The following is a 21,372-nucleotide window of genomic DNA, read 5'->3' as shown; positions in this document are numbered from 1 at the left end:
GAAAAGAAAGAGAAAGAAGAAAGAAGAAAAGAAAGAAAGAAAGAAGAAAGAAAGAAAGAAAGAAAAAGAAAGAAAGAAAGAAAGAAAGAAAGAAAGAAAGAAAGAAAGAAAGAAAGAAAGAAAGTAGGAAGGAAGGAAGGAAGGAAGGGAGGAAGGAAGGAAGGAAAGAGATCTGTCATGGGATAGGCTGGGTGTGGTGGCTCATGCCTGTAATCCCAGCACTTGAGAGGCTGAGGCAGGAGGATCGTCTGAGCTCAGGAATTCAAGACCAGTCTGGACAACATGGTGAGACCCCGTATCCATTAAAAAATAATAATAATAAAGAAGGAGGAGAAGAAGAAGGAGGAGGAGGAAAAAGAAGAAGAAGAAGAGAAAGAAGAAAAAAAGGGAAGAAAGAGATCATGGGATAATTTTTAAATAATCTTGGATTAGGCAAGGCCTTTCCAGATATATCACAAAGCATTAGAAGCCACAAAAGAAAATATTGAGCCACTCAACCATATGGAAACTTTTTAAAAATAAATAAAACTGAATGGCCAAAAAAGGTCACCATTGTTAAGTCAAAAGGCAAATAAACTCTGAAAAAATACTTACATATCATAGAAAATAAGTTAATTTCCTCCCTCTGTAAAGAACTCCTACAGATCAATGAAAGACCAATAATGCATTAGAGAAATTGGCACCATATGTGAATAAACAATTCATGGAAAAATAAATATCAATGGATTTAAACGTGTAAAAAATGTTTATAAAAGTAAACATTTCTGTTTATAAAAATATAATAAGAGAAATAAAAGATAAAACTATGTACCATCACAAAGAAGATGAGGGTAAAAATAAAAAATAAAACTACACTGAGACATCATTTTCAGCTATACAATTAGTAAGATCCAAAAAGTGATATATTATATCATGAAGGATGTAGGAAACAGATTATTGGCAGGAATATAAACTGGTACAACTTTTATGAAAAGAAATGTATAATATCTGTCAACATTTAAAATGCAAAAATCTTTCTACCCAGCAATTTCACTTTCAGTCATTTGTTCCACAGATGATACACAATATGACAGTATGGAAGGATATTCATTACAGTATTGTCTGTAGTAGCAAAGGATTGGAAATGATCTAAATTTCCATCAGTAGGGAGCTGGTTAAATGAGCTCTGATACGTCCAACCATTGGCATAGTCTGCACTGTGAAGAAAATGAGAAACATCCAGGTGGACTGATATGGAATGACCTTCAAGATATTGTGTCGTATGAAGAAAGTAAGGTGCAGAAGAGTGAGGATAATGTGCTTTTTATGAAGAAAAAAGTGTGTGTGTGTGTATGAAATATATGCAATAGATAAGGGCTGTGATATAGTTAGGTTTTATGTCCTCACCCAAATCTCATCTCGAATTATAATCCCTATGTGTCAAAGGAAGTGATTGGATTATGGGGGCAGTTTCCCCCCATGCTGTTCTCGCAACAGTGAGTGAATTCTCAAGAGATCTGATGCTTTTATAAACGGCAGTTTTTCCTGCGCTTATATGCTTTCCTCCCCTGCTGCCATGTGAAGAAGGTCCTTGCTTCCCCTTCACCTTCCGCCATGACTGTAAGTCTCCTGAGGCCTCCCCAGCCATATGGAACTGTGAGTCAATTAAACCTCTTTCCTTTGTAAATTATCCAGTTTCCGGTATTTCTTTATAGCAGTGTGAAAATGGACTAATACAGGCCAGGTGAGGTGGCTCACGCCTGTAATCCCAGCACTTTCGGAGGCTGGGACAGGAAGATTGCTTGAGCCCAGAAGTTAAAGACCAGCCTAGGCAACAAGGTGAAACCTTGTCTCTATAAAAAATAAAATTAGCCAGGCGTGGTGGCGCATGTCTGTAGTACCAGCTACTCGGGAAGCCAAGGTGGGAGGATCGCCTGAGCCCTGGAGGTCAAGGCTGCAGTGAGCCGTGATTGCATCACTGCACTCCAGCCTGGGTGGAAGAATGAGGCCCTGTCTCAAAAAAAGAAAAAAATAGATAAGCACACACATTCATATATGTTTGTAAATGCATAGAATATTTCTCACAGGATATACAAGAAACTAGTCAGATTTGGGCTGGATAGAAGTGTTGGGATGGAGGAGGGGGGCAGATTTATGTTTCACTGTTTACTTTTAATGTATTTTATGTTTTGTACTATCTGTATACATTACTATTCAAAAAGAAACTTAACAATAGTATGTACACATACAAAGAGAGACCGATGAAGGAAACATGGTAAAATGTTAACATTTAGGAACAATGGTAAAGGGTATATGGGGATTATTTTACTATATTTGCAACTTTTCTGGACGTATAAGATTATTTCAAGACAAAAAGTTTTAAAAATTAATAAATTTAATTTCAAAATAAATGAATATTCTCACAACCAACTATCTGAGGAAATTCATACTCAGAGAGTTTCTGAGGCTTTATTGAACTAAATAAGGCACTCATTTATTTATTATTATTATTATTATTATTATTGAGACAGGGTCTCACCCTGTTGCTTAGGCTGGAGTGCAATGGCACAATCATAGCTCACTGCAGCCTCCCGGGCTCAAGAGATCCTTATACCTCAGCCTCCCAAGTAGCTGGGATTATAGGCATGCACCACCACACTCGGCTAATTATTGTATTTTTAGTAGAGATAGGGGTTTCACCATGTTGTCCAGGCTGGTCTGAACTCCTGGACTCAAGTGATCCACCTGCCTTGACCTCCCAAAGTGCTGGGATTACAGGCACTAGCCACCGTACCCAGCTTGTTTATTCAACAAACGTTTATTAAGCACTTCTAGGTGCTGGACACTGTGCTACGAAATACAAAATGTAGAAAATATAGAATGTGAAAATGTAGAAAATATGAAAGTGTAGAAAAATGCATGGGAAAAAGCCACATGTCATATCATGCCAAACAGTGGTAATTGTTTTGAAGAAAAGCGAAGTGGACTGAAGGGCTAGAATGGTGGTGTCAGGTGTATTTTAGATGAGGTGCTCAGGGGAGGCCTGAGGAGGTGACGTTGGAAAGGACATGTGAGAAAGAAGATCTGGAAGAAGAGGGTCGAGGGGGAGGGAACGGTGAGTGCCAAGGCCCCGAGGCAGGAGCACGCTTTGTGTGCAAGAGAAACAGCGAGGAGAGCCCCATGGTGGGAGCAGGAAAGGGCGGGCGGAGTTGGAGACAGAGGTTAACAGGCAGGACCCGGAGACCATATGGGCCCATTTGGAGGGTGACATGAACCAACTTAGGTTTGAAAGCGATCCCCCCGCTGCTTTCATTCTGGAGAAGAGACTGTAGTAGGCAAAAGCAGCAGCAGGGAGACCCATGAGGAGTTAACATAATCCAGACAAGAGGCAGTGGCTTGGCCACGGGGGGCAGTGGTGGAGATGATGAAAGATGGCTGGACTTGGGATATGTACTGAAAATAGGGCCAACAGGGCTTGCTGCTCTATTTGGGCAAATGCAACAAATCCAGGACCTTCTTTCCAGCAAAGGACTCTCTCCACTCCTCTGAGAAGAGAGTGAGGTTGGATTTTTAAGACCCAGCCCTCAGGATCTCAAGGCATCCTCAATTTATTTGCCCCCCAACCCTCACTGGCCCTGCTCCCATGGAAATAAAAGGGACATGGAGAAGGCAAGAGTGGTCACACCCTCTCGGGTGGAGCCAGAGTGCCAGGGAGTCCTGCGGGTGGTAAGAGCTCAGCCTGGCCTTGTCCTTGGCACCAGCCCCAGGGAAAAAACCTGCCAGGAAAAAAAATTAGATCCAGGCACGTTTGGAAACGATCGAGCTAACTGAAAAATACCATGTTGCTGAACTTAAAAACACTGTGCTCAGAACTAGGTTTTGCAAAAATAGAATCAATGGACAAGGAGCAAGCACAGTGAAACGGTTTTACAATTAGGAAAGTTTTCACACTCACTAATTTTTAGTTCCTTACAGATGCTTGAAAGCTCTTCACAGCTTGTTAAATCCTGAAGCAAAATACTCTCCATTCTAGGGCCCTGAAGTGAGAGCTGAGGTGCAAGCTAGGACCTGAGCCTCCCTGCCTCCAGCTACTGGCTTCAAAATAGCTCAAGGAGCGTAGGCAGGTGGGCAATCCCACAGAAAACCAGGGTCAGGGAGCTTGCTTCAAAGCTGCATTTGGGTAGCATTTTACATAAGACTGAGAAAACCTAAGTTACATCAAAGACTGAGGAGGTGCATAGAAAGAGGTGGGTCCCTGCAAGCCTCCTCTTAGAATTGTCATGGTGGCAGTGGCCCTGGGCGAGGCACTTCCCCTTTCTGGTGTATTGAGCAGGCAGTGTGATCTGGAGTCATCAGCGTGGACATCCTGGCCCCTCACCACTTCCTAGGGGCGTGAGCTCAGGCACTATCTGGCCCATATCCGTGTTCACCTAAAGCTTTGGTAGATAGTTCCTGGCAGGCTAATGATTTCCCACCTCAAATGTCTTCATCCCTCTGGTTTTCTTCAGCATTACAGGAATTTGTTCCACCCCGTGAGTGAGGAGCAATCTGGACTAGGCCCTAGAGGCAGCCCTATCAGTGATGGACAGTGTCTGTAGGTAGGTAGCCTAGGTAGCCTCCAGAGAGAAAACTGTAGGGTGTGTTCCACACGGTTTCCTCCTCGAGGCTCCCTAGCAGGTTTAAGCCCCAGTTGCACACAGTGGAACTTGTTCACTGACACCTTTATTGGCCTTCTCCTTTCCTTTCTCACATTCTCTACTTTCCTGCTGTGCCTCCAGGGACTACCTCCCAGGCAATCCACCTGCACACAAGTCCTTGTCTCAAGTTGTTTGGGGAATGGGGGTGGAGGGTGACTAAGACAGTTACCAGAAATGGCAGAAGCAGGATGGGCTTCTGAAAACAGATTCCTCACCAGTGAAGTGACAACACGGACCCAAATGCTGGTAGTGAGTAAGGTGGTGATAACCCTTGGCAGAGTACAGCATCACAATGTCCACAATGTGTGTAGTGTATTGGGATGAGGCACAGGTAAAATTTCAGGGGCAACATTGACTTACACCATAAGTCTAATACTTGAAAGATACAGGGCAATAGTAATGATAAGGATTGTGGGGTTGGTTGGCTTTTGTTAATTGCCCTAGAAGCCTTGAAGAAAGAGAACTCAGGGTATGTTATGAAGACAGGAGAACTCCATAACAGCATTCTAAATGACACTTATCTCTCATGGCCCATGAGTAGGCTGTGCTGAAAATCAGGCCCAGGATCTGATTGTAAAAGGGGTGAACCTTGAAGAGAGACTAAAGGCACGGCCTCAGCAGACCTACTACCCCAGGGTCAGAATTCTGATAGGGAAAGAATGGGGCATTAGGACCTGAATGGAGATATTTGGACAGATGCACTTGAGAAGCTTGCACCTCAGCTTCCTTGAGCCTTCTAGGCCTTCAGAAGGGCCCCTTCCTTTACTAGAGAACAGGCACCCATAACCTGAAGACCACACTGAGGACTCACCTGAGATGGATGTCTCACAAGGTGATGCTTATCTTCCTCAAGATCCTTCCCTCCTTCCCTCACTGCCTCTAGACCAGGGTCAAAAAATATTTTCTTAAAGGGCAAGAGAGTAAATATTTTAGATTTGCAGGCCGCGTGGTCTCTGTTGCAACTATTCGATTCTACTTTTGCACTTAAAACGACAGTGCAAAAACAACCATGGGCAACAGGTAAACAAATAAGTGTGTGTGCCTTCCAATAAAACTTTTATATACAAAAACAGGCAGCTGGTGCATGGAACTATGGTTTGCCTACCCCTGCTCTAGACCAGTAGTTAGGGTCAGGTCTTACCATTGCCCAAGCAGGAAAGTATATAGTCCCCATTGCTGGAGGAAATAGCTTATTCACCAAAAAAGCTACAGGTCTGGCTGATATACATTAGTAGGAACAGGAAAACACATATAGGAGGAGATCTTGAGGATATGGGACTGGGGCTGGGGGGAGCTGAGGAATACAAAGCTAGATAAAGAGGGTTTTATGGAGGGATGCTTCTTTTGACTCAGAATTTAACATCCTGGTGAGACCACTGGAGCTGGTCTTACACACTGCTGAATTGGTCCTTAAGGTTTAGACACAATGATGGCTGACATTCAGTGAGGTGGCAATGCTGAAACAGCCTTGGAAGAGTACTAATGAGGGATTAGAAGGCTCAGAGAGGAGGGCCCAAAAGGCCTTCCCTTTGCAAAGCAATAAAGAAGTGCCTAGTGAAAGGAGCTCAGTGCTGGCTGTCCTCCATAGCCCAGGTTGACAGAGGAGATACTCCTATGGAATGCCATGGCCACTGTCAATGGAGATATTAAGGTTCTAGAAGAGCAGAGACCACATAGGGCCACTTAATCATCAGAGACAAGGTGGACACAATTATAATGACAGGCAGCAAGGCCTGAATGGTAACCAGGAGTCTTTGATCTGCAGGGCTCTGCAGCAGTGGTGTCCTTAGGGCAACAGAGGTGAGCATTTAATGAGAGTCTTGCTTTACTTAACCACAAAAGATCAAAGGTGAGTGCGCAGAGGCTGATGTCAGCTGCCGGGATAGAAAATCACAATCTCTTACCTAGTTTCCAGCTTTGAGCCAGTTCTGACCCAGGACACACTGATGGAAGAGAAAGACCTGTAATGCCACTATAAATATATAAAATAAATGTTTCCTTGATTCTTCCCAAAAGCACCCTCTGGCTATGTACCAGAATAGCTGTACAGTGTGGAACTGGGAATAACCAGATCATTTGAGGTCTGTTAGATAAAGGGTTTGAGCTTTCACTGCTTCCAGATGACCCAAAATACCATTATAGCCTCCTTTTAGAGAGGGGGGACATAGAAGGCCAGATGATAAATAGAGTTCTAGCCAAGCTCATCTCCCAGTGAGTCTGTGGACCTACTCTATGGTTATTTCCTAGCCCTTGAGTACAAATTGGGATGCATAACTTCACAGATAGCAGAACTCTCACATTCTGCCACATTCTCACGTTCTCTCTCATCTGTAGAATAAGAGCCATTATGGAAAGAAAGACCAAGTAGAAGTCTCTAAAATTATCCTGCTGGTCAAAGTAGTAAATCAGAAGCAATAGCATGTCCCAGGTGGGTAGAAATTAGTGATACCCTCAGAGACTTAAAGGATACTGAGGTGGTCCCTACAGTATCTCCATCGGATCCACCACATACCGCCCCTGTAAAAACCGACTGAAGCATGGTGATTCATGATTATCCACGGGGCAGCCATGATCAGATACCGTATCCTTACTAGAAGAGTCTACACAGCCTCTGACACTATGACAAGTGTGTTCTTTTCAGTCCATATCAGGAAAGGGGATCAAAAGTGGTTCACATCCACTTTCCCTACAACAATTTAGAGATCTATCAAATCATTAAAGTTTTAATTGGTCAAATAAACTGGGGCATGCTGGGTCTTTCCCTCTGTGGTAAAGGACAACTCCTCTTACCATTTTTCTCTTTTTTTAAATTATACTTTAAGTTCTAGGGTACATGTGCACAACGTGCAGGTTTGATACATAGGTATACGTGTGCCATGTTGGTTTGCTGCACCCGTCGTCTCATCATTTATTTACATTAGGTATTTCTCCTAATGCTATCCCTCCCCCAGACCCCCACCCTCCTCTTACCACTTTTTAATTTGCATTTCAGAGGCAGTGTACTAAAGACCACTCCAGCCCATTTACTGGATGATTTAGTAAGCTGCCATGTTTAAGCAGTGGCCGGAGCAAGAGAGGGCTCTGGAATAGGTGCAGGCTATGGGACAAGCGCTTGGATCACATGCCCCAGTGTATTCCCTGGTCCTGGACTTTTAACTCTGGATCAGTAGACAGTTGTGAAGTGCCTGGAAGTCCTCTCTGGCGGGAAGAGTCTCGTTTCAGAACTCTTATGATTCTAGTGGAAAGCTCTGCCCTGTGCAGCAGAGAATTATTCCACATTTGAAAAGTAGTTCTGGGCTAAATTGCAGTGTTGGGAGCAAATAAATGATTATTGTTTTAAGCCACTCAGTCTTGGGGTGGTTAATTATGAATAGATAACCAGAAGATGCATGCAACAGTACCTTGTTTTTTTAATGTTGGATAACTTTCCACTATATAAATATACCACAATTTGCATATCTATTCTGTTATGGACATTTCAGTTATTTCTAGCTTGGATCTGTTAATAATAATGCTGCTGGAAACATTCTTTTGGTTTTTCTCTTTTTGAGGGAGACAGACAAGGTCTCACTCTGTTGCCCAGCCTGGAGTGCAGTGGTGCAGTCAGGGCTCACTGCAGCCTTGACTTCCCAAGCTCCTCAAGCAATCCTCCCACCTCAGCCTCCCAAGTAGCTAGGACTACAGGCACGCTCCACCACGCCTGGCTATTTTTTTTTTTTTGTAGAGATAAGATTCTCGCTATGTTGCCTAAACTGGTCTCAAACTCGGGCTCAAGCCATCCTCCTGCCTTAGCCTCCCAAAGTGCTGGGATTATAGGTGTGAGCCACTGTGTAGAACATTCTTATGCCTTTTTCAGTGGAAATATGAACTCATTTCTCTTGAGAACATATCTAGGAATAGAATTACTGGGTCATGAGGTAGCCATGAAGGTAGGCATCTTTAGAAGATATTGCCAAACAGTTATTTATTTATTTATTTGAGATGAATCTCACTACATCACCCTGGAAGAGGCTGGAGTACAGTAGTATGATCTCAGCTGACTGCAACCTCTGCCTTCTGGGTTCAAGTGATCCTCCTACCTCGGCCTCCCAAGTATCTGGGATTACAAGCCCACACCACCATGCCCAGCTAATTTTTGTATTTTTAGTAGAGATAGAGATTTCACCGTGTTGGCCAGACTGGTCTCGAACTCTTGGCCTCAAGTGATCTGCCTGCCTCAGCCTCCTGAAGCACTGGGATTCTAGGTGCGAACCACTGCGCCTGGCCCAAATCGTTTTTTTAAATAAGAGCTCCATTTGCTCCATCACCTTGCCAACGCTTGGCATTGTCAGTCTTTTTTAATCATTCTGTTAAGTGTATGGTGGTATCTTATTGTGGTATCTTAATTTGCATTTATCTGATAAATAATGATGTTAAGTTATAATATATTCTTTACAAAAAGATTATACAACAAACCAAAATATTGACAGTGGTGATCTTTGCAGAGGTCTGACAGTAGATTTTGTTTTGCTGTTGTTTTTTGCAGCACAGTCTTTCTGTTTGCTAAGTTTTCTGCATTCTCTAAATTTAAATGCTTAATTTTTAAAACTATTTTTTAAATTATGAAATCCTTCCCAAAAGCCCATTTATTTGTTCTTATAATAAGGTATAATAACCACAATGGTAATATTATAAGTAAAGTCACTAAGAATCATTTACTGAGCACCTGCTGTATATTCAGCATTGTAGGAGGAGCTGTGAAAGACACAGAACAGTACAGGGTGTGGTCCCTGCCCTCGAGAGGTTTACAGTCTAGGTGGAGAGACAGGGGAACCAGGACACATGGGGAGCCGAGAGAAAACAGTCCAGGCCAGTATGTTACAGGAGCTGGAAGGTGTTTGGGGTCAGACCCCAACACTCCAAGTACAATAAGCACTTCAGTGCCTCCAGGGGCTCAACGTTAGTGCCAGGAAAGACAACCACTCCCAGCCCCATGTGAGCCCACGTAGCACGCCCTGTCCATAGCCTCTACTGCCACCATCTTAAAATGTCTGACTCCTTGTTCAGCTGCTAATCAAAGTGCAATGAACTGGGGAGGGATGGGGTGGATGAGGAAGGTCGCTGGACGATTTGAGGGGCCAGTGTCTCCCTCCTAGAAAGATCTACTCCCCCATAATATACCCCTAACACAGAGATAACCCCACTCAAGGGGGCCTGTGCCACCGCATGGGACCCTCACCCCCAGAGCTAGAGGAGGGGAGGAGGGGGCGGTCGCTGCTTGAGCTGCCTGAGGTAGAACTAGGGTGCCCTTCTTCCTGTGTGTCCCTTCCCCTTCCAGTCCATTGAACTGGGGGTGGGGGCGGGACAGGCACCTCAGAGCCACCTGGAGCTGAGAGGGTACTGAAGGGAAAGGACAAGGGGGAGGGAGAGCAGCAGAGGGGAATCGCAGAGCCCAGCTGGAGAAGAAGGGTAGCTGGGGCTCCTCAAAAGGTACAGGGGGAGCCAAAGAGGGAAAAGGCTCAACACCGAGATGGGATCCCCAGTGCAGGTCAGAGGGGCCATGAGGGCAGGGGGGGTGGTCTGCTCCAGGACCCCACCTCCCCCCTGCCTTCACAAGACAGGGAGGTATCAAGAGCCAGGAGGGTACCAGGTCCCCAGCTCAGCCCTAGGCTGTGCTCACTTCAGGGTCACCCTGCCCAACCTTAGAGGCGGACTCCAAAGTTTTTGATGACGCCCCCACTCGGTGAGGCCCCTTCAAAGTGCCATCTGTTTACACTTCTCAAATTAAAAAGAATTCAGGTCTGAGTGTCCAGGAAAGGGGGTGAATTTCATAACCCCCTGTGACAGCGAGGGGAGGAAGCCACACCCCTCCAGAGGGTACCACCCAGCGGACGAGTGGGGAGGAGGAAGTAGCTGGCATGAAGCCGGCCCACCCAACCTCCAGGAGAGAGGAAACGGAGAACACGGGATGAGGGGGCTTTAAATAGTATTTCATAAAATAAAAATGCCCAGCACTCTTAGGAACCTCTCATTCAACTGCCTAGTTTTTGTTTAAATAATTCTAATGCCAGAGGCTGGGGGGGCAGGGGGCGGCCCGGGTATGTACATGAGGAGGTGTTTAAATTAAAACACAAATAATAATTAAGACACACAAACTGAGAGACTAAGGCAGAAGATGTAGAGGGGGCCTTTGAGGCCCTCGTGCTTCCAGGACTGCAGGCTTCCTGTGGGCGGATTAGGGCTTCCTCTTGGAGAAGATCAGCCGGCGTTTGGAGTGGTAGAAATCTGAGGAGAGACAGCAGAAGTCAGCCAGGCCAAGAGGAAGAGGACACGGCGGAGCTGCCCACCTGAGGCAGACAGCAGGGGGCCAGGACACCCTTCCCTGGGGCCAATGGGGCCAATGGGGCCGACTGCTGAGGGCAGGAAGAACTCGGGGAACGTCCACTCTGTCTCTTGAGGGGTAATATGGAGTGTCCCACCATGCTTCACAGATGTGATTTTATCAATCACCGCATCTGCACCCATGGGTCTGCCCTAAGTCAAGCTGCCCGGCAGAGGAGCCACTACTACAGCTCTGTGTGCTTGTTTAAACAGACTAAAATCAAATAAAATGAACAATTCAGTTCCTCAGTCACATGAGCTGTGTGCCAAATGCACAACAGCCATATGTGGCTCGTGGCCCCTGCACCGGACACTCCCATCCCTGCAGAGTCACTGGACAGTGCTGATATAGGGATTCTGTTACAAAATCCGTGACAGCGTTCAGCACAATGCCGGGCCCATATAAACGTCAGTAGTTGTTGTTATTATAATTAGTCTTGACCCAACTGCAAATTCACTTTGAGACCTTAGATAAATCACTCTACCTCTCTGAGCCTGGTTTCCTTGCCCTAAAAGGATGGCAAGGGGCTGGGCATGGTGGCTAATGCCAGTAATCGCAACACTTTGGGAGACTGAGGCAGGAGGACTGCTTGAGCTCAGGAGTTCAAGATGAGCCGGGGCAACATGGTGAGACCTTGTCTCTACAAAAACTCAAAAAATTAGCCGGGCGTAGTGGTGTGCGCCTGTAGTCCCAGCTTCCCAGCTTCCCAGCTACCCAGGAGGCTGAGGTAGGAAGATCGCTTGAGCCCAGGAGTTTGAAGCTGCAGTGAACCATGATCGTACCACTGCATTCCAGTCTGGCCAACAGAGTTAAGACACCTGTCTCAAAAAGAAAGGCGGGGAGGGTAACAAGAATGTCTTATGGTATAACATTGCTATAAGGACTAAATAAATCTACCTTAGAAGCTTGGCAAAGGGTCTGGCATAATGAACGTTCCCAATAAATGTTAGCTAGTTGGTCTTTGCTGCCTACTTGCTGTGTGACCTCAGGGAGGTTGCTTCCCCTCTCTGGGACTATTTCCTTCTACCTAAGGAGCATGCTGGACCAGGACCAGACAGGTCAGCCCTTGGACCACGGATTCTGAGAATCCTGGTCCCTTACGATGTCCTTCCCTGCACATGTCCTCACCTGTCATGCTGGTCTGCCGCCGTTTTCGACCCTGAGAGCCTCCAGGTCCACCTGGGGACCCTTCAGCCTGCTCCCCTGAGCGAGGCACAAGGGTACAAGACAGCGACAGGTCCACATGGTCTTCCTCTGCTGTCCCCTGCAGCAGAGCAGGCGAGGTGCCAGGCCGCCTGCCTCTTCCCAACTCATCCCGGCCCCGCCGGGGCCCCGTGGGAAGGTAGAGCTTGGGCAGGCCAAGGCCCTGCACAGGCTCCCAGGCGAAGTCACCCTCCAGTGGTGTCTCGGTGACAAAGTCGAAGTTCCATCGCTCACGGGCCTCCTGGATGCAGCCCGCCATTAGCGCATCACAGTCACGGCTCAGCTGCTCACTGTCCACTGGGCCAAAGAGGCGGCGACAGGCCTTGCTGCCGCATGGGTTCGGACGGACGTCCCCGGCCTGTTCTGACATGGCGCCTGCAGCAGAGATACAAGGAAGACCCTGGTCACCGCGGAGATTGAACACAATGTTACCTGGCCGGGCTTTGCTGTGTCATCTCAGGTGACGTCTTCCTACTAGAGGGTCTCTCTCACTCCTTCCAGCTGGTCTTCCTGCCTCCTTCCCACAGGAGGCCTGACCCCCAGCAGCAGAGCTCAGCCAGCCTGGCACCCCAAGGTCACTGGGAGAGCAGGCAACGGAAGGGCAAGCTAATGTCAACAAAGGCAAGTTTATTGCAAGAGCAAGGACCAGGGTCCTGTTTGCCACCAGGTATTATCAGCTAAAATCAATTTGTGTTCCCCCCAGAGGTGTCCCTCATGGGTGTGAATGCCCCCCAAATATGTGTGAATTGCCAGAGTCCAGCAGTTTCCTAATCACAGCCCTGGCCAGGAGGTCAATTCCTAAAAGAAGGAACAGTCTGACAGTTCCTCCAGCCTCCTAAATCCCCCCACCCAGATCCCCAAGTAGGGTAACCCTGCTCTGCCAAGTAAAATACCCGGACTTTGGGGCAAAAAGCACCCGGGTTGTGGTCCTAGCTCTGCCAGTTACTACGTAAGCTTTAAAAAGCCACTTAATGTCTCTAGGTCTCAGTTTCCTCACCCATAAATGGGGCCGTGTACAAGTTTAAAGAGCATAGCTACAGACACATAAGCAATTGATCAGGGAGTCCATGCAGCAGGGCAGACAGAACAGAGCTGAATGAAAAGCTGTGTCTTGGTAGTTAAGCAGGAGGGCTCTGGAGTCAGATCACCGGGGTTGGAGTCCAGCTTTTACTAGGTGACCCTGGGCAAGCAACTTAACTTGTCTGAGCCCTATTTTCCTCATCTATAAAATGAGGATAGTAACGGTGACTGTCTCAGAGGATAGACATGAGAATTAACTGAGTTAATGTAGGTAACGTGCCAGCAGCACTTCGTATACAGAAGTGCATGGAAAACAGAAGTATGATTATTCCTCTCTGCCTTCAGTTTTACTGAGCCTCCCCCCTATCACTTCCCCCTGCCAACTACCTCCTTCAGACGGCAGCTGACAGGTGCTGTAGGCTGAGGGCCTTTCCCAAGGATGTCGTCAGGCGGGTGGCCTAGGGGTAAGGAGGGGCCGGGTGGGGCAGCGCAAGGGATGATTTCTCCCAGGCTGAGCCACATCCTGCCAGGCACATCAGGTGATCTGAAGTCTAGACACCTGGCAGCCCCTGCCCCGTGTTGCCTGTGTCCAAGGAACCCGTTTTGCAGACAAAAAGAAAATTAAAGGTGGCTGGTCTACCTGGCTCCTCTCCTCCCCCTTCAGGAGAGGGAAAACGGAGGGTGAGTTTGCCCATGAGGGAGCCCTGGCACCTACCTGCCTGCTCTGGCTTGACTCCAAGGCTGAGTGACTGCACGACCTTGGCAGCAACTGGGTTTTCCTAGGGACAAGTCCCAACTTGCAGGCTCTAGGGGTGAAAGCTCTGCTGAGTCCTCCCGAGGCAGGAAGCCCGGGACACATGCCACATCTGCTCCACCCCACCTCACCCCACTGCTTGTGATCAGAGGAGCCCACAGTTTCACGTCCCAGCTGGTTGGAAGAGGAGGCTCTTGGTAACTTCACACCAAGTTTAAAGGGCAGGAGATGGAAGAGATATGAGACTTGCCCCTAAGTCATACAGCTAAAAAGGCCAAAGGCCACTGCCCCATAAAGGGGTCACCCAGTACAGTGGACAGAGCCCTCAAGTAACCTCTGTCCACCCTCTGCCAGGCATGAGTTGGGATTTATTTATATATTTTTATGTTTGGGGGCTGTTCTAAGCAGTTTAAAGATATCAATCCTCCTAAAAAGTGGATATCTATTAGCTCCCTTTTTACAGAAGAGGCAACCAAGGCTCAGATAAGTAACTTGCCCAACATCACGCACTTCACCAGTGGCACAGCCAGGATCTGAACCCAGGCCTGTTTGCCCTGAGTCCTGTGCTCCAGTATTGAACCCCACTCCCTCTCTAATTTTGAGTTTTCTTAACCAGAGAGGCCCATCAGAATCACTTGGGGAGGCCGGGGCAGTGGCTCATGGCTGTAATCCTAACACTCTGGGAGGCAGAGGTGGGAGAATCATTTGAGCCCAAGGGTCCAAGACTAGCCTGGGCAACTAGCCGAGACCCTGTCTCTACTAAAAATAAAAATAAATAAAAATTAGCTGGGTGGTTGGGTGCAGTGTCTCACATCTGTAATCCCAGCACTTTGGGAGGCCGAAGAGGGTGGATCACGAGGTCAGGAGATCGAGACCATCCTGGCTCACACGGTGAAACCCCATCTCTACTAAAAATACAAAAAAAAATTAGCCGGGCCTGATGGCGGCGCCTGTAGTCCCAGCTACTGGGGAGGCTGAGGCAGAATGGCGTGAACCCGGGAGGCGGAGCTTGCAGTGAGCTGAGATCATGCCACTGCACTCCAGCCTGGGCAACAGAGCGAGACTGCGTCTCAAAAAAAAAAAAAAAAAAATCTGGGCATGGGGGCGGGGGGATCACACCTGTGGTCCCAGTTACTTGGGAGGCTGAAACAGGAGGACTGCTTGAGTCCAGGATGGTACCATTGCAGTCCAGCCTGGGTGACAGAGTGAGACTCTGTCTCAAAAAAAAAAAAAAAAGAAAGAAAGGAAAGAAAGAAAGAAAGAAGGAAGGAAGGAAGGAAGGAAGGAAAGAAAAGAAAGAAAGAAAGAAAGAAAGAAAGAAAGAAAGAAAGAAAGAAAGAAGGAAAGAAAGCAAGCAAGCAAGCAAGCAAGCACACACGCACCCAGGGAAGTTTTTTCGAAATATAGATTGCTGAGGCTCTGCCTCCTGAGACCAACTTAATCCAAATTGAAGATTCAAGCAAGTATTTGGCACAGTTCCTCAGATGGGCGTTCTTGGGGTGCCAGCCAAGCGGGGACACACTGGTGTGTTTGAAATGGACATTCTGGGTCTCAATACATCATAGGCACAAGGAGGAGGAGCCCGCCTAGGGCTTCATCAAGGAGCTGGATATTCCTTGGCTCCCACGAGCTCAAGACAGGACTAGGATCTAGGCAGGCACCCTCTCCTCTTCTACCACCCCTCCTTCTCTTATGGCTCTCATAGGCCTCTCCTCCCCCATCAAAATCTGCTCTCATGCTCATAATAACTTTCAGCCCAAAGAAAACTCAGAAGCGCAAACGCTTGTTTTAGAAACAATTAAAAATAGCCTCCTTTATTGGCCTTCCTGCCTTAGACTTCAGCTATATTTTAATTTCCAGTAAGAGCTCAGTAAATACTGTTGAACCTAGGGAGTGCCCCTTTGAAGGGATGGTGATGGCATAGGGGTTGATCTCGGATGAGCCCAGGGGTAGCCGCGGCGGTTCGCGCGGGCCAGCCCCACTCCGCGGGAAAGCCGGTGTGCTATTCCCGCCAGGGCCGGGAGGGGGCGCCGGCCTCCAGGAAATCACGCGCGGGGTGGGAGGTGCGTGGGCAGAGCCTCGGACCGCTGGAGGGAGTAATGATGAGTCAGTTTCCTGCAAGGCGCTGCTCGCCCGCCAAAACTCTGCTTCCACTCCGGCTGCGCGTCACCCTGGGGTGGGGAGGGGGAGAATGGGAGGGGACGGGGGGCCGCGAACACGTCACGCTGAGCCGGCCAGGCTTCCGAAACTCCCGCCGCTGTTGGGAAACCGCGCGCTCTTGTGCCATCTCTGACACACACACACACACACACACACACACACACACACACACACACGCCTGCGCGCGCGCGCCGGGAGCCGGCCCCTCCACCTTATCTCCACGCCCAAAGCACGGGATGAGTCAGATCCCTGGAAAATAAAAATAGACGGGAGCAACGAAAACAAAACCGCTCACAAGTCCTCCCAGAAACGCGACGTGGACGGAGGCAAGGAGAGGGGAAGCAGCCTGGGCGCCCCAAGTTCCAAACTCGGCTCCAAGATGCTTTTCCTCACGAAGAGGGCGCAAGTGTCCCCCAGGGGTTTGGGACGGAGAGGACGCGCCGTGGTCCGCGCCAGGCGACTCGCCCCCCTGCTCCGCTCAGCCCTGTCGCTTTCGGAGAGGGAATCTGGGCTGGGTCGGGACGCCCCGAGACCCCGAGGCAGCTGACGGAGGCCCTGAGCAGCGCCGTGCCCCCCCAGACCCCCCACCCCTCAAAGACATGAACCCTCCCCGCCTCCCATCCAGGCGTGGGCTCCGCTCTCGCCCCGGAGTCCAGCGCCCCGACCCGAGGGCAGGCTGGATCGCGATTCTCCCGGCCGCGGTGGGAAAGAGGTAGAGGAGACCCCGGCCCTTCCCCGACTGACAAGCTGGTTGGAGCCCGCCCAGCGCAGGGCCGTGACTCCCCGACCCCTAGGGCGCGCCGCGGAGCGGGGACCCGACGCGGTGTCCTGGACCTCCGGTGCCCGGCTTCCTTGGGAACAAACCGTTCCAGCCAAATAGGTCACTGTGCCGATGGGAGGACGGAGACCGCGAAGGGGCAGGGGAGAGGGGCTTCTGGAGTCCCGCTGTACCCCATCCCGGGAGGGGTTCTGACCTCATACAGTCCGTTCCCTGGGGTCTCCTTGTCACAATGAGTCACCTCCTCGCTAGTCCTTAGGGGACGGGTCCTGGCACATTCCCAAGGGCCAGGAAACAGCCCGCGCTGACCTCAGCGCTCAGCCAGGTGGTGGCCACAGTGGCGTGGAGGACCTGAACCCGGGACCTGGGCCAGGGTGGCGCCGATCGGTTCCCAGAGCCACCCGGGACCGATCCTAGACGAACTTACTCCGCTCCGCTTTCCTCGCCCCTCCTGGGCCCCTCCAGGGACACGGACTTCATCCCCACGCCGCGAGCAAACTGCGCCTGGGGCCTGGAGCCAACCGCAGCCAAAGGCGAGCTCCCAGAGCAGTCCCGTCCACGCCCTCCCTCGCCCCAGCTGGGTTTCCAGGGGCAGGGAGCGCGGCCGGGGATTCCTGTACTTGCAATCCCGCTCTCAGCCCGGGGTCTCCGGCACATCCCGACCCCCGTCACCCGCGCACTTAGAGACACCGTGTGCGCAAGCCGAGCGCGCACCGACCCACGCCCGTCATTCACCTGCCGCAGAAACACCTGTGAACGCAGGACACACCCGCGAACACGCATCCTCGCGGACACGCACGGACATACGCGGGCACGCTCGGCTCGGCTCTGGGCCGCCGGCCCGGGGGCCCCTGTTGTCTGCTGCCGCTCTCTCACCTCCTCTGAGTGCCTCGATGCCTCGGCGAATCCGCGCCCAGCTCTGGCTCCACAAGGAACAGACTCCGGCAGCTGCTCACACCTCAGCTGGCGCAGCTCAGCGCGGCCCTGATATACAACCGCCCCGCCCGGGCCCGCCTCAAGGAGGCGGGACCCGCGCTCGGCCCACCGCGCCGCCCGGGACCGCCCTCCCCGGGGCCCAGGCTCCTGGCTGCCCAGCGCCGAGCCAGCTGAGCCTGGCCGAGTTCCAGCAGGCCGGCCGGTCCCGGAACCTCGCGTGCTGCAGGAGGGCGCTTCCCTCCTCCCCCAGTCCCTCGCCTGCGTTGGTGCGCTGGACACATTTCCCCACGACGTGAGCCACAAATCTGGCTTTTTTTACTTGGAGAATGAGTTGGCACTCTCCAGGAGGACACGACACTGTTAGAATGAGCCCCCTTTCTGGCTCACCGCTGACCCACTCTGGCAGGCAAGGATTTACCCAGTGCAGCTGAAAAGATCAGGAGGATGACATTAATAAATAAAAAGTCATAAATAATAAAAACGATGCACCTCTCTGCAATTTCCAGAAAAGCCCCACAGTATCACCTCTATTCCCACTGATCCCTCACTAGGTCACCTCTCCCAGAAGCACCTGGAGCACCTAGACACCCCAGCAAAGCATCTTGAGGCCAGAATGATTTTTCAGTCCCGTTTATTTCACAGATGAGGAAATTGAGGTCCACTGAACTTAAGTATACAAAGTTGTTGATTGTCACATGCTTCCGGGAAGGAGGGAATTGGAGACACTACCAGAAAAGGGCAACCTGATCTCCAGGGAAACAGAAGAATTGGACATTGAACCAATGTCCATACACCCTACACTCACCTCAACAGAAAAAACCCCTGTGGTTGCAGCAGCTTTGTTGGCCAGGAAGGGGAGGATTTGACGAGTGAGTTGTCTGTCTCCTGAATACTCCCCACATAGCCCCTATACACTGCTGAGGAAACTGGGGTTCAGAGAAGTCTGGTGACCTAACTCAGATCATGCAGCAAAGAAATGACTGTAGTTGGAACACAGGACTTTTGCCTCCTGCCCAGGGCTCTTTGCTCGTCATCCTTTATTTCTGTGGCTCCAGAATGACAAAAATGCCAAATAACCCTCATTTGCAGATGGTTTATGGAGATGACATAAATAAAGGACAATTCTGGAAGTGTCTACTGGTGCTTCTGACAGACACAGAAATGAGTGATGTGTCTATCCGCTCCCATCTACCCCACACCCCTGACCTCCCTTGGACTTCACCTTTGCCTCCTTTCTGCTCCTGAAACATTTGCAGTTTTGCTTTTAAAAAATTGCAGAGGATGGATTGTTCATCTGAACAGAAATCCCACTAAAAAACAGAACCCAGGCTTGGAGCAGCTACAATTACTGACATCTCAGGCTGCTCAGAGTCTAGAAATCTCTGCCCAGACATGCCCAGTCCTCTTCTTCTAACGCAGCTGACCTCGGGGAGGACAGGCTTCTTTCTCCTCTGCTGTGGGGATGGGAGCCCGAGTAGGGGTGGGAGGACACAGCAGCAGACCCCCTTGGCCTGCCTGGCCCTGGAGTCAGGCCAGGATTGTGGCTAAACCCCAGAATGGCCACGTCACGGCCTCAGGACCCCACTCTAAGCCCCACTGCTCTCTGCACCTTCGTTCCTATACATCCAAACCATCCAAAAGGCGGGTTGTCAAATGCCCAGCAGAGAACAGGCACCTCCTCCCACTGCCTTGAAGCCCCTCTGCTTTCAGGCATTTCAAATAGACTAGACATTGTCTGTGTGTTTACTTTGGGGGAAAATTTTTTTTAATAAAGGCTTGTAATGAATTATTTAAATTTTTGTGGTACTGAGCACAATGAAATAATTCTTTTTGTTGTTGTTTTTGGGAAAGAATTTTTTTTATAACTTCTAGCTCACCACCACCACCACATTCAATATTTCTTAAGTAACTACTAAGTGTCTAGTACTGTTCAGTGCTTTAAAAAAAAAAAAGTTTGCAACCATGCACTTGAACGTGTACCCAGACACACTCTAAGGGAGGACCTCTGCCCTGAAGAAGGCAAGGGAGCAGGTTGTTAAAAGACACACAAAATCTGACTCCCAGCACACACTCACACAAGCACACATGCATCAGATCCCAGCCCTGTCACAAGGATCTGCTGGCAGATCACATACCCTGTTCAGAGTAACAGGCTAAGGTCTACCTGGGGTCTCTAGAGGTCTCCTGTCTCCTACCATCCCCTTCCTCATCTGAAAACAGGCAGCCCAAGGACAAAATAGCCACCAGCCTCTTCTATGCCAGAGCTCAACATGTTGGGACATGTTCCTGACAGCCAGAAAGCCAATCAGAGCCACAGCCTGCTGCCCAAGCATGTTCCTGGGAAGCAGGCAGCATAGGGATGGAGGGAGGCTCAGCCTGGGAGACAAGAGCGCCCAGACCAGCCCCCTCCCCAGAGTGCAGTGGAGCAGCGTGGGGTAGGGGAATGGTGAATGGTGGAAAGACCAAGCCTGAAGAAGGAGGATGTGAGGAAGGCTCAGTGGTGGCTGCAGAAGCTGCCTAGGAAGGGAGAGGAAGTGCTGGGAACAATGTCACCATTTCTCAGAAAGAGACTGGGGAGTCCCAAATAGGGGCAGTCAGCTTTCAGAGGAATTCACCTTCACACAGGCTCCCAAGAAGTGAGACCCCAGAGAAGGGGCGGAACAAAGACAGAACATTATTGAGCAGAGGCAGCCCTGGCTTTTTGTTTTCATTTTGTTTTTTTGTTTTGTTTTGTTTTGTTTTTTGAGACAAAGTCAGCAGTGGCACAATCTCAGCTCACTGCAGTCTCCACCTCCCAGGTTCAAGCAATTCTTCTGCCTCAGCCTCCCCAGTAGCTGGGATTACAGGCATGCACCACCATGCCCAGCTAATGTTTTGTTTTGTTTTGCTTTTTTGTTTTTTGCATAGAAAATTGGATTTATTGTTTCTGACAAATGGCTAGTTATTTTCAGTTTGCTCATGTTCCCAGCATCACAGATCTGAAGTACAATTTTGCTTCTCAATTAAAAATATATACTGGCCGGGCATGGTGGCTTACACCTGTAATCCCAGCACTTTGGGAGGCCGAGGTGGGCGGATCACAAGGTCAGGAGTTTGAGACCAGCCTGGCCAATATGGTGAAACCCCGTCTCCATTAAAAATACAAAAATCAGCCGGGCGTGGTGGTGGGCACCTGTAGTCCCAGCTATTCAGGTGGCTGAGGTGGGAGAATCGCTTGAATCTAGGAGGCGGAGGTTGCAGTGAGCTGAGATTGTGCCACTGCACTCCAGCCTGGGTGACAGAGCGAGACTCCATCTCAAAAAAATATATATATATATAAATCTTTGTGCAAAATGAAAAAAAACAAGGCATAAAAATGTCATTGTGTTCTACATTTTTAAATGTAAATTGACTCCTTTAAAATATTTTCATCCATTCATTCAAAAGCCTTTTAAGTTCAACTGTCCAATTTAAGACAGAGTGAAGACATTTTTGCGTATCTGAA

At 49.3% G+C, this 21,372-nt stretch overlaps 1 protein-coding gene across 1 annotated transcript; it reads right to left on the bottom strand.

Moving 5' to 3' along the window:
* Positions 1–9,348: 9,348 nt before the first annotated feature.
* CDKN1A (cyclin dependent kinase inhibitor 1A) lies at positions 9,349–17,948 on the bottom strand. The gene is made up of 3 exons (XM_030795646.1): positions 17,829–17,948; positions 12,166–12,615; positions 9,349–10,940 (listed from the first exon to the last, which is right to left on the bottom strand). Exons 2-3 carry the CDS (start codon positions 12,608–12,610, stop codon positions 10,891–10,893), a joined length of 495 nt encoding a protein of 164 aa, XP_030651506.1. The 5' UTR covers positions 12,611–12,615; positions 17,829–17,948; the 3' UTR covers positions 9,349–10,890.
* Between the last annotated feature and the right edge of the window lie 3,424 nt (positions 17,949–21,372).

The sequence above is a fragment of the Nomascus leucogenys genome, chromosome 17, assembly GCF_006542625.1.
Source record: "Nomascus leucogenys isolate Asia chromosome 17, Asia_NLE_v1, whole genome shotgun sequence".
Lineage (NCBI taxonomy): Eukaryota > Metazoa > Chordata > Mammalia > Primates > Hylobatidae > Nomascus > Nomascus leucogenys.
Note: the sequence above shows the minus strand (reverse complement) of the source record. Positions and strands in the feature narration are given on the sequence as shown.

What these genes read in the sequence shown, in the direction of transcription:
- CDKN1A (XM_030795646.1), bottom strand. Translation starts at nt 12,610, where the DNA reads ATGTCAGAACAGGCCGGGGACGTCCGTCCGAACCCATGCGGCAGCAAG. An exon ending in GCGGCAGACCAGCATGACAG is followed by an intron (nt 10,941 to 12,165) that starts GTGAGGACATGT and finishes GTCTCTCCTCAG; the next exon opens with ATTTCTACCACTCCAAACGC.